The sequence below is a fragment of the Mauremys mutica genome, chromosome 7 (genome assembly GCF_020497125.1).
Source record: "Mauremys mutica isolate MM-2020 ecotype Southern chromosome 7, ASM2049712v1, whole genome shotgun sequence".
In the NCBI taxonomy this organism is placed as follows: Eukaryota; Metazoa; Chordata; order Testudines; family Geoemydidae; genus Mauremys; species Mauremys mutica.
The window spans coordinates 98,442,054-98,457,412 of record NC_059078.1 but is presented as its reverse complement, the minus strand read 5'-3'; the positions used below and the strand labels follow the sequence as shown (position 1 = coordinate 98,457,412).

Sequence of the window (15,359 nt, the reverse complement as noted above, 5' to 3'; positions counted from 1 at the left end):
TGGGGTAGGCTGAGGAAAGACTGCCCAGCATTGTAGATTATATGGTAAGGACTAAAGCCCTGTAACCCTGGCACCAGTTACGGGTTATACAGGGCCGGTGCAAGGATATTTTGCGCCCTAGGCAAAATTTCTACCTTGTGTCCCCTCCCCTCCCCCCAGAGCATTGCTTATCTTAAACTTTCAAATATGAATATTGCATATTGCATAATGTGGCAATGTTCATTAGAATTAATACACATTCAGCTTGAAAATTTATTAATTTCATTATTTAGTCTACATATGTAATGAAAATAAATAGCCTTGGTTCTCCTGCACATGGCTAGAGTCCCTCCTGTCCCCCCACCCATGGATCTGGAAAGGACTGTTTTGGGGATCAGAGCACAGACCTTGGGGGCTCGGGGAGGAGGCGGCTCTGGGCTGGCAGGGGGGATGCAGGTGGGCAGTGATGTGGGGTGCGGCGGAGGGAAGCGGCAGGGCCCACGGTTGCAGAGGATGCCTGCAGAGGTAGGTGCTAAGGGGCAGGCCCTGTGGGTGGAGAGGGGAGCGCTGCGGGTTGGGTGCCCGAGGGCAGGGTCTGAGGGGAGAGGGGAGTGCTGTGGGGTGGGTTCCTGTGGGAAGGCTCTGTGGGGAGAGGAGAGTGCTGTGGGGTGGGTTGCAGGGGGAAGGGGAGGCTGTATGGGTGGAGAGGGGAGTGCTGTGGGGTGGGTTCCTGTGGGAAGGGTCTGGGGGGAGAGGGGAGCGCTGTGGGGCAGGTTGCAGGGGGAAGGGTCTGGGGGGAGAGGGGAGCGCTGCAGGGTGGGTTGCAGGGGGAAGGGTCTGGGGGGAGAGGGGAGCGCTGCCTGTAGTGCAGGTGCCCGAGGGCGGGCAGACTGTGGAGAGAGTGGGGCCGGTGTGTTGGGCCCCGTGGTGTTCATGGTGACTGCAGCCGCCATCCAGCGCTGGGTCTCGAGGTGCGGGGCCAGCCAGCATGTATGACCGAGCTCCACGGGCGCTGACTCGGCCGGCTGGCAGCTCCAAGGCGCATGTGGGGCCCAGCTCCTACCAGCTGCAGCCTGGGAAACAGCAGAAAGCAGGTAACAGCTGGGAGCATCCAGATTCACTCCCCGGTTCCTCCCGCGCCCCTGGCCGCCTCGCTGGAGCTGTGAGCGGAACCCGCTCCCTGCACAGCATCCTCCGAGAGCCCCTCAAGGCAAACCCTGCCCTGGCCCGGCCACGGACCGCCCCTGTGCAGGGAGTATAAAATTTTTTTTTGGACACTGCTTTTTGGCACCCCCAAATCTTGGCGCCCTAGGCGGCTGCCTAGTTTGCCTAGTGGTTGCACCGGCCCTGGTGTTATATAGTAAGAAGCTGTGTAATACAAGAATTAGAGGTCACCAAATGAAATTAATAGACAGCAGGTTTAAAATAAACAAAAGGAAGTATTTCTTCACACAATGCACAGTCAATCTTTGCCAGAGGAGGTTGTGAAGGCCAAGACTATAACAGGGTTCAAAAAAGAACTAGATAAATTCATGGAGGATAGCTCCATCAATGGCTATTGGCGAGGATGGGCAGGGATGGAGTCTCTAGCCTCTGTTTGCCAGAAGCTGGGAATGGGTGACAGGCGATGGATCACTTGATGATTACCTGTTTTGTTCATTCCCTCTGGGGCACTTGGCATTGGCCACTGTCGGAAGACAGGATACTGGGCTAGATCGCAGTGATGAGCTGCCAAAATCTTAACAACCGGTTCCCTATAAAAAGTTCTGATTTAAGAGATGTGCCACAGTATGTATTTTTTGTACCAATAGGGTTACATCCGTCCATATTTTCCCGGAGGAATTCCTCCTGGAGGGCGATTTAAGAGCCAAAAAGCCTGATACGTCTGGGAAAATACGGATGTATGATAACCCTACCTAAAGTTCTTTTTTTAAAAGATGGGCCTGAACTAGAAATGAGCTCAGTTTCACATGTGGGTGTGCTAGGGTGACCAGATGTCCCGATTTTATAGGGACAGTCCCGATTTTTGGGTCTTTTTCTTATATAGGCTCCTATTACCCTCCACCCCCGTCCTGATTTTTCACACTTGCTGTCTGGTCATCCTAGGGTGTGCCCACATGTGTGGGTCCCAGCTGCTCCCTGACCCCCTCATTGAAGGAAGTGTGCAGGGTTACTGCCCTGGGAACTGCAGGGCACCAGTGGATGTGGGGCCGGCTGCAGACAGAGGCGTGGGGCAGGGCTAGCTGGAGGCAAGGGGTACAGGGCTGGCTGCAGGCAGGGCAGGGGGTGCAGAGCTGGCTGGAGACAGGGGGTATGGGACTGGCTGGAGGCAGGGCAGGGGCTGACTGGAGGTAGGGGCTGGCTGCAGGCAGGAATGAGGGGTGCTGGGCTGGCTGGAGACAGAGGGGTGTGGGGCTGGCTGGCTTCGGGCAGGGCCACAGGGGGGTGCGGCAGTGGTTGGCAGGGCTGGAGACAGAGGAGTGCAGGGCTGGCTGGCTTTGGGCAGGGGGGTGCGGCAGGGGTTGGCTGGAGACAGGGCAGGGGGTGCAGCAGAGGCTGGCTGCGGGCAGGAGGAGTGGGGCTGGCTGGAGACAGGGGTGTGTGGGGCTGGCTGGCTTCAGGCAGGGCCGCAAGAGGGTGCGGCAGGGGTTGGCTGGAGACAGGGCAGGGGGTGCGGGGCTGGTGCAGGCAGGGCAGGGGGTGCGGCAGGGGCTGGTGCGGGCAGGGCAGGGGTGTGGCAGGGGCTGGTGCGGGCAGGGCAGGGGTGTGGCAGGGGCTGGTGCGGGCAGGGCAGGGGGTGCGGGGCTGGTGCGGGCAGGGCAGGGGGTGCGGCAGGGGCTGGCTGCGGGCAGGGGGTGTGGGGCTGGTGTAGGCAGGGCAGGGGGTGCAGCAGGGGTTGGCAGGGCTGGAGACAGAAGTGTGGAGCTGGCTGGCTTTGTGCAGAGGGGTGCGGCAAGGGTTGGCTGGAGACAGGGCAGGGGGTGCATCAGAGGCTGGCTGCAGGCAGGAGGAGCAGGGCTGGCTGGAGACAGGGGTGTGTGGGGCTGGCTGGCTTCGGTCAGGGCCGCAGGAGGGTGCGGCAGGGGTTGGCTGGAGACAGGGCAGGGGGTGCGGCAGGGGCTGGTGCGGGCAGGGCAGGGGGTGTGGCAGGGGCTGGCTGCGGGCAGGGGGTGTGGGGCTGGTGCGGGCAGGGCAGGGGGTGTGGGGCTGGTGCGGGCAGGGCAGGGGGTGTGGGGCTGGTGCAGGCAGGGCAGGGGGTGCAGCAGGGGCTAGCTGCAGGCAGGGCAGGGGGTGTGGGGCTGGCTGCGAGCAGGGCAGGGGGTGCGGCAGGGGCTGGCTGCGGGCAGGGGGTGGGGGGCTGGTGCGGGCAGGGCAGGGGGTGCGGCAGGGGCTTGCTGCGGACAGGGGGTGGGGGGCTGGCTGCAGGCAGGGCAGGCGGTGCAGGGTACTCACGGGGAGAGTGTCTTGGAGTAGCCTGAGCAGCAGGACGCAGCCCAGGCCCAGCAGAGCAGCCGGGGACCCACCAGGCAGCAGTGGGAGCCCCAGGCCAGGGGTCGGGGGAGCAGCAGCAGCAACAGGGCCAGGCGGCGGCCCACATGGTTCCCACAGCGCAGCGCCCCTGGCGGCCGGAGGAGGAATTACACCCTTCCCGGCTGGAGCCCATCAAAGGCGCAGCGCCCCCTCCTCGCAGGGACGCGGGTTAACAAGTGGTTCTAAAACCCTTCAAAATTTAACAACCGGTTTGCGTGAACCGGTGCGAACCGGCTCCAGCTCACCACTGGCTAGATGCACCTTTGGTCTGACCCAGTAGGGTCATTCTTATGTTCTTAACTCTGGCTCTGGAACCAATTAAATGCCTGGTCTAGGAGAATATGAATGATGGGTGGGTAGTGCCCCTCCTCTTTGTTAAAGTTTAATAAAAGTTGCATTCTGCCGCTTAATTTCATGCATGTGTCTGTCTCCATGCATCCGACTAAGTGGATATTCACCCACGAAAGCTCATGCTCCAATATGTCTGTTAGTCTATAACGTGCCACAGGACTCTTTGCTGTGTCTTTATTTTGTCACTGTGTCCAAATTAACATGATGCATACTGTAAAACCATAGCATACTCATATACTTACTTATATACTTTCTTCTTCCATTTTGCCTCATATATATTTTCCCCAGTCATTCTGCCTTTGTCTTAGTTTACTTAGACTGTGAGTGCTTTGGGGCAAGAAACATACCTTTACTTCCTATACAAAGCACTGTACACACTAATGGTGCAATATGCAAGTATAAAATAATAATGTGGTCTCCCATCCCTACATTGGACCAGAATTCTTGAATGTATGTCAAATTGTTCTTACTTTGAAGATTCTCTTTGAAGTCACTTAGAGAGTTTCTGATAAAACGAAACTAAATATAAACTAAAGCAAAACCTCTACAAAATGACTTTCTTCAGTGGAAAATATTTCAACACTTCCATTCTCCCCCTGCTACCCCCCCAAAAACAAGTCCAGCTTGGTTTTAATTACGTAAAATAACATTTGTAGATTAGTCTTGAAGGCTCAAATTTGCTATTCACAGCTGGTCATCCACTTTTGCACTGTTAACAAATGTAAATGACTCTCCTTTCACACATTCTTAATTGATACTGTTTATAATTTACACGTACTAATGAGTGCCTGTTGACCCAGTGACTCATTAAACACACAAATTACTCTTTCCTAACTGCTATGTTAACAAACCTCCAAGAGCTAAAAATAACAGATTTTTGCATCAGTGTTGAAATTCAGTTAGTGGTCCTGGGTAATTGGGTGGGTGAATGGGGTGTTTTGTGAGACAGATCATGGAACACTCCTTTTTTTTTTTTGTAAATTCAAATCAGAACTGTTTTCTTGTCATGCCAGTCTTTATAAGCATTACCAAATTGTAAACAGATACACAGCCTAGGTATCTGTTGGATAGATACTGTTTGCAGTGTTGTAGGCCTGTTGGTCCCAGATATGAGAGAGACAACGTGGGTGAGGTAATATCTTTCAAAAGTTTGTCTCTTCCACCAACAGAAGTTGGTCCAATAAAAGATATTACCTCTCCCACCTTCTCTCTCTCAAAGGTGTTTTCTCTCTTTCTGTTCCAGAAGTTTGGGGTGTGTGTATATATCTGTATGTACAGATGTGTGTATATATTTATATTTATACTATAAGAACTGTGCATGCTTTTTGTGAAATATAAGGATTTTATCTTTTCCCAGGTTGATCTCTAAATCCATTGTATTGTTGCAGCATGTTTGTAGTAAATGTGAATTCTTTTGGGAACTGTCCTGAGTGGGTATAAGCCGGCATTTTATCTGTCTCTCATTTATTTGGAGCACTGTGTTTGGGGACTTTGTTCCACTACTGTTGCTAACTCATTGGTGAGTATTTTAAAAAAGTTAGGGCTCAGGTTAAGTGACATGTCTCTATGAGTGGAACTTGGACTCTGCGTCTTGAATTACCATTCCTCAAGTCTGGTTGTTAGCCTTCCAAGACTAAGAAAAAATTGGCTTAATTTCAAGGTATAATTATAGGTATAATGTCTCATCAAATCACTGTTGTTATATCAACACCTCTTTATGCCATATAAAAATGTGGATTTCAAGGATTTTGTTATGTGAGACGAGTGTGTTCAGATGGTGATTCATTTATTAAAGATACAGTTTTGCTTTTAAGTGTTTTGCCTGATGTATTTCTTAAGAGTAGTGTTGGTGTGTTGTACAAATTTAATCAGAAAATGGCAACTGCAGTTTTCTGGAGATGTAAAATTTCCAGTAGCTCAGCAATTTAACACCACTATTAATTTTGTTCCCATTCACATTTGATATGTTGAAAAATAAGAATTTAAACATGCATTGAAAGCCAGCCACAGGTTATTGCCAATTGGAAGAATTTGCTTGAAATCAAAGATGCAAAGTCTACGTGACTGATTAGAGATGAAATACTCAGATTTGGGGAGAGGAAGCTGGCTAACATTTGTTTGTAGTTTTTTAACATGAATTCTAGAAACTCTTCATACTTAATTTTACTGACTTTGGTGTAATAAAGAGGTATTGAAATTCTATTTGTATCTTTCAGACAAATGCAAAGTTTTGCAATTGTTTTTATCCTCTTTTACAGTGTATGGCTATAAAAGGATTAAATGGATCACCTTCAAATTATTATTTGTATTTTGAAATTATATATTCTATTAAGAATTCCTAGATCTAATATATGAGACTTACATATTTCTAAAAAACTCATGGGGAAAGAGAGAATATTTAATCTGCAGTGCAATCTTGAGCAACATGAGTTAGTTAATAGAAAATGGAAAAAATTTATAACTTGGAAAAATCCATTGGATCTGTGAGAGGTTAAAAAAAATTAAGGAAAGTGATTAACATTTAAAATGTGTAGTGACTGGCCTGTAAATCAGGGATGTCCAAAATATGGCTGTGGCTTGAATCCAGACCTTGATGTTTTAAAATCCAGTTTGTTGTCTGCTGAATACTTCAGTTTGTAGCTGCTCCCTGATAAATTACAAATAATAATTTCTAGTTCTTATATGTCACTTTTAATTTCTTAGCTCTCAAAGCATGTAAAAAAGAGGGTCAGAATAATTCTTTTACATGCCATTTAATTTTTTGGCCTCCTTTATCTTCCCCTGCAGCAGTGGATTATCACCACTATCACCACCACCATTAGAAAAAGCATTTCTTCTGATTGAATATGAGAGCAGTTTGGGGAGTCACAGGACAATCATCACCAGAGTTCAGCAGTAGCATTGCCAAATATATTCTGGAAACTTGGGCAGTGATTTTCAAAGGAGCAGAGGGAATTAAGTGCCCATCTCCAATTGACTTTCATTGGGAATTGGGTGTCTAACTGTGTTAGGCTTCCTTGAGAATCCCAGCCTTGGCTGTTAATTTTAAAAGAGAAAAGAAGCTGAGAGTGATCCCTTGAAAGGATTCGGGATGTGTAGATTGGAAAGTGACTTACTCTGAGCAACCAATAATTTTTAGTTCATTACTTAAATGTGTTTTGCACCCATGTTATTTCTTCTGCTCTGTCAAACAACATTGGGTTCTATTAGCAGTTTGACACAGTATAGATCAAGTAAATCAATCCAAATTAGTTTCCAGCAGACTCTAACTCTTATTAAAAACCCATCAGAGTAGCACTGTATCAAAAATATTCCATAGAATCTGTCAATGTAAAAATGTTGAATGATAAGACCACACAGTTGAATCTTGGGGTACAAAACCTAAGTGGTAAGAATGTAAATGTGTTAGCAGGGCATTCAGATTAAGAAAAAGATATTGAGTGCATAGTACTGAGAGAGATTGGAGAGGCTGCGCAATTTTACAAAATGACCCACAAGTTACACAATATGACAAAATTTAGAGAAGCAATTTCTCAAGACTTTAATGGTTGCTCTTGGAACAGCTTGTTCTTAGAGGACACAAAAGGGAGTGGCTGTTTCCTTGACTTAGTCTTAAAGTAACAGTGTTTTGTAGCCATGTTGATCCCAGGATATGAAAGAGAAGGTAGATGAGGTAATAATATCTTTCACTGGACCAACTTCTGGCATGATCTCCAGGTAGGTTTCCTGATTTTTTTCTTCCAGGGTGTATGAGCAATTAAGGAAGACAGGACATTGCTAAGAAGCTAAATGATTTATTTGCATCAGTCTTCACCATAGAGAATGTTAGAGGGATGCATACTCCAGGCCTGATTGGTTTTGACAGTAAAGACATGGTTCTATCAGAAATTGAGTTACCAGAAGAAGTGGTGAAACAAACTGGTTATTTAAAAAGCAACAAGTCACTAGGCCCAGATGGTGTAAATCTAGGAGTGCTGAGGAGCGTGTATGAAGTATGAAGTGGCTGAACTGCTGGCAAAAATTTGCAATCTCTCATTAAAAACAGCTACTAGGTACTCTCCAATATCCTGTAATGTTCTACCTATTTTAAAATGGCTTTGGGATGATCCTTGAAATAGAATAATTAATATATGATGGTATCTATCCAGCATGATTTCTGCAAAGAAAAATTGTATCTCACTAATCTATAAGAATTCTTTGAATGTGTCAGTAATATTTGATAAAGATAACCAGATTGACATAGTTTTAGATTTTCAAAAAGCTTTTGACAAGGTCCCTCGCAAGAGGCAACTAAAGAAACTAAATAGTCATGTGGTCAGAGGCAAAATATTGGCACAGATCAGAAACTGGCTAAGAAACAGAAGACAATAGGAAAAAATGTCAATTCATCAGGCCAGAAGGTTAACACTAGGGTGCCACAAGATTCTGTATTGCGTCTAGAGTTTAATATATTTATTAATGATTGGAAAGAGGGACAAGCAGTGAGGTGGAACAATTGGCAGATGACACTGATATTTAGATTAGCCAAGACTAGAGAAGACTTCACAGAGAGTTAGGCAAGCTAGGTGAATGGGCAAAATAATGTCAGATGAAGTCCAGTGTTGATAAATACAAAGTAATGCTCATTGAAGGGGAAATGTGTGTTGATTGTGCACCTCTTAGGGTTCTAAATTGACTATATTAACTCACAAAAGGGACAACTCCATAAAGACCTCTGATCAATGTGCAGTATGGTCAAAAAAGCAAACATTCCATGAAATTTAAAGGTGGCAAACTCAAAATGGATCAAAAGAAATATATTACACAATGTATAATCGGACAGTGGCACTCATTGTCATCAGACTTGGAAGCCAAGTATTTAGGAAAATTCAAAGAGGTAATGGATGTTTATATGGATAACAAGAAATAATAATAGTTAATAATAACAAAAAAGGTATGTCAGGGTTTACAGTAATCTCTTACTATTCTGGATTAGGATGAGGCCTTTGTAAGGGAGCAGATTACCCCATATCTGCCCACTGCAGGGTTTCTTACACCTTCCTTTGAAGCATCCAGTGTTGGCCTCTACCAGAGACGGGACTGGATGTGGACCATGGGTCTGATCCAGTATGAAAGTTCCTATGTTTCTGATTTTTTAAGTGCTTAGATGCTGGTGACACAGTGCTAGTAGTGTGTGTTTCGGTTCATCTGGCACAATTTTCCTGGCCAGTGATTAGTTCCCACTAAGGTGTTCCATGACCTGCTAGTACATGTCATGGGCTTGATTTTCTTTTGTGTGTGTGTGTGTGTGGTGTTAAATGTTAGAATTAGAGGGAATGTTTCATTCATTGCAGCAATGATACTGGGGAGGAGACACCCCTCTGAAGCCAAAAAAAGAAAGAAAGAGGTCTTCCTTGTGATTGGCTGGTTACAGAACTCCCAACCAGTCACTTCAGATTGGAAGCAGGTTAATGTTCTGATATCTGATTCTGTTGAAAAGGATGTGAAAGGCATACTTTTGTCCTTGCTGTGTATCAGAAGGGGACAGATTAGTCACTTTAATTATACTGAAGCTGATTAAATTTCTTTAACTACTTAACCAAGTCAATAGACAGATACTATTTCTGCAACACGTATAGATGTTTCCTGACTCCCATTTGCCTTCTGATCACCACACATTACCTTTATGTGACAATGAGGAGCCACTAGACTTCTTCACTTCCACCAATGGGATTTTCTTGGGGAGACTGACAAGTTACTAGTTACTGTGATTACATGGCCTGAACATCTGATACCACAAAATGCTAGGATAACCCAGTCAATGCTTTTCCCTAAGTGGTTGTGAAGCACTGTTGGTGCAAGCTCAGAAATTCATATAGCATAAGTGCAGTGAGTGTTGAGTAATGTTGATCCTGGATTTTGGTGTTGGGATTTTAAATCCATCTAATTACAAGGATATAATTATGAGATATGTTGAATATTAAACTGTGGCACAGCCATGAGTTGGTAAAGGAGAAAATAACTAGGGCAGGAAGAAAAGAACAGAGAACGGAGGAAAGGCCTGAAACAATGGAAGGACAGTAGATGTTGGTGCCATTTAAATAGACTCAGTATCCAAACATGTGAAAGAAATTGACCAAGGCAGAGATGAGGAAGAGTCAAAGACAACCTTGGCGCCACCATAGCAGAGAGGGTTTGTTAATGTTTGTAAACCATGTTGAAGATGCTAAGCATGTGATGATGTAAAGGTGCTAAGTATTTCAATTAAAGTATTGTAACTTTATATCGATTTAACGGTACCCAAAACTTTGTTTTTCAGTTCAACAGAAATAGATGATATGCTTAGAAAATCTACAAATTTGCTGCTAACAAGAACTTTAAGTAGTTGTTTACAAAACCTCATCAAAAAGCCACACATAGGTTTAACAGAGGTAAGTTATGAAATACATAGCCCAAAGATTTTTTTTTTATAAAGGACAATTACTGCTAAACATGTTTTCATAAATCCAGCTATATTGTAGTACTAAGCTTTATACCAGGTTAACAAATGTAATAGTTTGTTTGGTTTTAAATCGCAAGAAACACTTTTATGTATAAATTCAAGAAATAGAAAAAGAGGAAGATGTATAGATGTATATTGCCATATGAAAATGACAAAGCTGTAGTGTGCTGGGTCTAAGGAAATATATGTTTATATGTGGATGCATATTAAAGGAAGAGTTGCATTGAAGGAGTCCTGTTCAATAAGACATAGGTGTGCAAGGAATGAGTTACGGGCACCTGCCTCATTGATTGCACATTATTCAGTGCAGAGCATTCTTCTGCTGTGTACAAATAGAAGAACATTGTGGAATTTCTTTCTTCATATTTTTAAAAATAGGAAATTTCACACACACACACACAATTACAGCTGCAAAGTGAAGCAATCAGTTCAAGAAACAACAAAGTTAAGGTTCCCTACACCACCTGTCCTCCTTTAGTGTGTGCATTGCAAAAAAATATTGTATTACATGATCACATACTGTTTTTTCCACAGGACCCCAGCTTCATTCAGGGTGTGTATTGGACTGAAAACGAGACGGGTTTGGAAAGTGAATTAGTGCTTGTGTACGTGGCAAGTTAGTGTGCAGCAAGCCAGGGGGTGAATATACAGTTCTTTGGCTCACTATGCGCTAATATCCAATGTGGGGTGTACGCTAGGATTTTCATTCTGCTGTGGCAGTGATCACATGGGATGTTAGTGCACAGAAAGCTGGTGTGCTGTAGATCATGTCCTGACTTGCGGAGCACTAACTCACTGTGTAAATAGCTCTTAGTCAGGTGTCTCATTCCCTGCAGTTATATGTTGTGCTATGGTGGCAGCACGGGTCTACTGAAAGCTGATGGATGATATTGCAGTTAAAAGAACTGGGCTGAGGCTATGAGATCTGGGTTCTATGGGTGCTATAGTATCTTGGGAAGGCACATGATCTCTCTGTGCCTTAGTTGTACATCTGTAAAATAGGGTACTTCCTGAACTCTCAGGGATGATGTGAAGATAAAATCTTTATTATATTTGAGGTGCTTAGTTACTAAAATGAATAAGGGCTATAAAGAGAGAGAAGAATCCTTTATATTGGGCAGGGTTTGGTTGCCGTCCAGTAAATGAGGCATGGGGCCACACACTGTACAATGATGGTTTAAGAAATGTTGAAATGCTGTTTCATTGACTAAGCCCTGTCTGTTTTGTGTACTGAACAAGGACATGGGTCCAGCAGAAAAAGAGAATATCATATAATACTGGGTCATAGTTTATGCACAAGGGTGCAATCTTAACTTTGAAATTTCCCAACTTCTGACTTTCACTTTGTGACCTTAACATTTAATGTAATGCAGAGATATTTCTGGTATGGAATTATTAATTTTGTTGGGGTGATCTTTTTTTAATGGTAACAGTCTTACAATATAAAATGGAATTTCTTTTTAATGAATTGATGGTTATAATTTTTGTTTTTAAACTTTTGACTGTTCGCATGTACACTGTAGTATGACTTGTAAGCAGTATTTGCATTCTGACTTTAAAATTGGCAGTTATTCAGTTGTATCCTGTAATACTGTAATTATCTACTAGCAATGCAGTGGCTGAAAGCAATAACTCTTAAAAAAATCCAGTGATATTTGTTGATGCAAGGGCATTTTACTGGAATGTTGGTCTTTTGTAGCTGGTGCAAATCATCATAAACACAACACACCTGGAACAAGCCTGTAAATACCTTGAGGACTTCATAACTAACATTACAAATATTTCCCAAGAGACTGTTCACACTGCAAGACTGTATGGTCTTTCCACTTTTAAGGTATGTAATATGTCACCATTTAAATTATGAAGTCTAAAAATCTTTGCATTAAAATCACCATACATTAACTGTAAAAAAGAAAAATAAATGATGGCCCAGGGGATTCTTACATGTTTTTACATTAACAATTTCCTAAATGTTGAGAATTAAAGATAAATTATCAGTATTAACAGTGAACAGGTAAATGTAGTTTTTCTTTTATGGCATTTTAAACATTAATAGGACATGAAAATGTGTTTGTATCTACATCGAAACAGCAAACTCTTGCTGATAGTTCATGCCTTAGTCTTGGGGTAACTTGTGGTTTTATTATTTACTGTATCATAAACTTTAATAGATTGTACTTCATATACTGTAAATTGTTTAGTTTTAGAACAATATCAAACAAACAACAGGTTTGCTCAAAAGGTATATGTGTATATATATAAACGTTTGCCTTTTTCTGCTGTAAAAGCGGTACTTCATGATATATTTTCAAGCATTCTTAGTTAGTAATGTCAAAGAAACAGAATTTAAAAAGTGAAACTGTTGTAGTATAATTACATTTCAACCTGAGACTGAAAACATGATTCTGATATTGCACTGCTAGAAAACACATTGTTTTGAAGGCTCTTAGGTAACAGGCAAGATAGAATGCAGAACTTCACTTACGAAGTTCAGAAATGGTTTATAAAGCAATAATAGTTACATATTTGTCTTTTGAGAATCAGGTTTTACTGAATTTTCATTTAAAATAAGAAATAGTATTCATTCACAATAATATATGCAAAAAATATAATTATATCTGGCTCTATACCACCCTATTTTATTTATACCGATGTCTCTTGTCTAGAGTTAAAAGGTTTGTCTCAATAATTCAATGATTAATACTATTCTAAGTGAGGGGCGGAAGGCGGAAAAACTATGGGGTGGAGGGAGCTATGGGCGGGAAAGAATTGTTGATTCCTAAATTCTAATATTAGCTGATCATATGCATCTATCTGGCCTAATGGTTAATAAGATTATAATCCTATAAATTGTTTATTCATAGTGTAAATTGAGGAATGGCTACCATATAAATGTCAATCTTGTAGCACACAAAAGGAGCTACATATAGAAGGTTAATGAACCACAAATCTAGGCACAGCTTAGATTTTCATTGCAGTTCATCAAGCTAAGGGTTTGTCTACACAGCAAATGTGAGGGTGCTTCCCAGAACGGGTAGGCAGACATGCTAGCGTTAGTTGAGCTAGCACACTAAAAATAGCAGTGTGGCTGCGGAGGGACGGGCGGTGGCAGAAGCTGGCCACCCAGGGGATTGGGTAGGATTGTACTTGAGCAGCTAGCCTGAGCTGCTGCCCATGCTGCCATAGTCACACGGCTATTTTCAGCATGCTACCTGGAGCAGAGCTAGTGTGTGTCTGTCTAACCACGCTGGGAAGCACACTCCCAGCTGCTGTGTAGTTATACCCTTAGCCTGTTGTGTGGCATCATGGTTCTGAGCTGTTGCTTCTTCTATTGATTTTTGGCAAGGTAATTGTTCAGGAAGGGTTTAATGTAAGGGAATATTGTGTTCTTCTGAGTGCTGGTTTCTAGTATCAGGTAAGTACAGTATTCTAATCTAGACTATAGTTATTATGGAGCAATCCTGAATCATATGTAAAATTGTTGTGTTGTTATTTGTATTATGTTAGTGCCTAGAGGCCACCAGTCAAGGACCATTATCTGAGGCTTTGTACAATCAAAAAAATAGTCCCCATCCAAAAGAATCTAGTCTTATCCAAGCTACTCTGACAACTTTTATTCTCTATTAGAATACTCATTTTATATATGGGAGCCCAGTAAATACTGTAAATCTATCCATTATAGAGTCATGTGTCCATATCTCTTTATTTTTTGTACTTTTACACTCGTAAATACGTTTTTGCCACAGTTTGATCTCTAAAATGTTCAACTAGAATTGCCAAGCCAGATTAGACCAGAGTTCTGTCTAGTCAGATATCTTGCCTCTGGCTGTGGCTACTACCTGACAAATACTTTCTGGAATGTAGGCGGTGGTCAGTTTATTGCATGTTACTACAAAATACATATATCAGCACACGAAAAACACCTTTCCATCTGCTTTAAAATACTACTTCACTTCCGCTTGCATAACCTTAATTTAAAATTGCTACCTATACAAAGGATGCAATGGGTAAACCAAAATTTCAGGAATGTGGAAAGAGAACAGTCACATCAGAATCTACAGAATGTCCCTGTTATTATCTTATCTACTAATGAAATATGCTGTGATTTTGACATCACAACTATTGTGTACCGCATTACAATTTTTGTATGTTCCAAGATAGACATCTGTGACTCCAAATGGAAACCATTCCTAAATTTACACTGAATATGTGATTTCTGGGATCTATCTATTTATCTATTGCATACAAAAAAACTATGTTAAATTATTCAGAAAAAATATGCATGTGATCATGTCATTAAATCATGTATCATAATACATGCACACAAGGGAGTTGAATTAAGGTTGCATGGGCAACCTTAATTATGGCATTTTGTAACTTTTGACTGCTTGACCTTGCAACCTTAATAATGTTCTTTTGATGTAATCTTGTGTGTGTAGTTTCCTAGATTTCTAAAAAAGCAAACTGAGAAAATAGAAATTCCATCATGTGAAACATATTGACACCCATGTTTCATTTTAGAACCTTTAGATCCTCTGCACAGATCACTGCTACCTGAGTTTATGGAGCAACTGGTGGAAGTAGACTGTTATTCTCAGCCCCTAGAGGGTTTCACTGCTATTTGTAGATGGTCAAGAAATAATGTTGAGACTTAGAAATCCTGGGTTCGATTCCAGGTTGTTAAGAGGAATGTTCCCTACTGGTTATAAGTCCTTCTGCCTCGGTTTATCACCATCCTGTCTCTGTACCCCTCTGCTTCTATCAGTTCCACACACCAGCTCCTATGTCTGTCTCCCTCTGCTCCTGTCCTCTTCTGCCTCTCTGCTTCTATCCCCACCTTGTCTGTGCTCCTCACTGCTCTGCATTCAAGTCAGGCTGCTTCCTCCTCCTCTTCACTGCCTCCGTGCAAGCAAGGGATACATTGAAAGCACAGGAGACACTATTTCTGCTCTCATTTCTGATTATCTGCGCCACAGTAGCTCTCAGCTGCCAGGAGGAACAATTGCAGGGAAAGTCC

The 15,359-nt window shown here is 43.0% G+C and overlaps 1 protein-coding gene across 8 annotated transcripts in view; it reads left to right on the top strand.

Moving 5' to 3' along the window:
* Positions 1 to 15,359, top strand: part of EXOC6 (exocyst complex component 6) — a 192,265-nt gene that overhangs the window by 92,457 nt on the left and 84,449 nt on the right. For all 8 annotated transcript variants that reach the window (XM_045023841.1, XM_045023843.1, XM_045023842.1 and 5 more), the window contains exons 16-17: positions 10,160 to 10,271; positions 12,042 to 12,176. In XM_045023841.1, the coding sequence (XP_044879776.1) occupies positions 10,160 to 10,271; positions 12,042 to 12,176 (247 nt within the window). The remainder of the gene's footprint in view (positions 1 to 10,159; positions 10,272 to 12,041; positions 12,177 to 15,359) is intronic.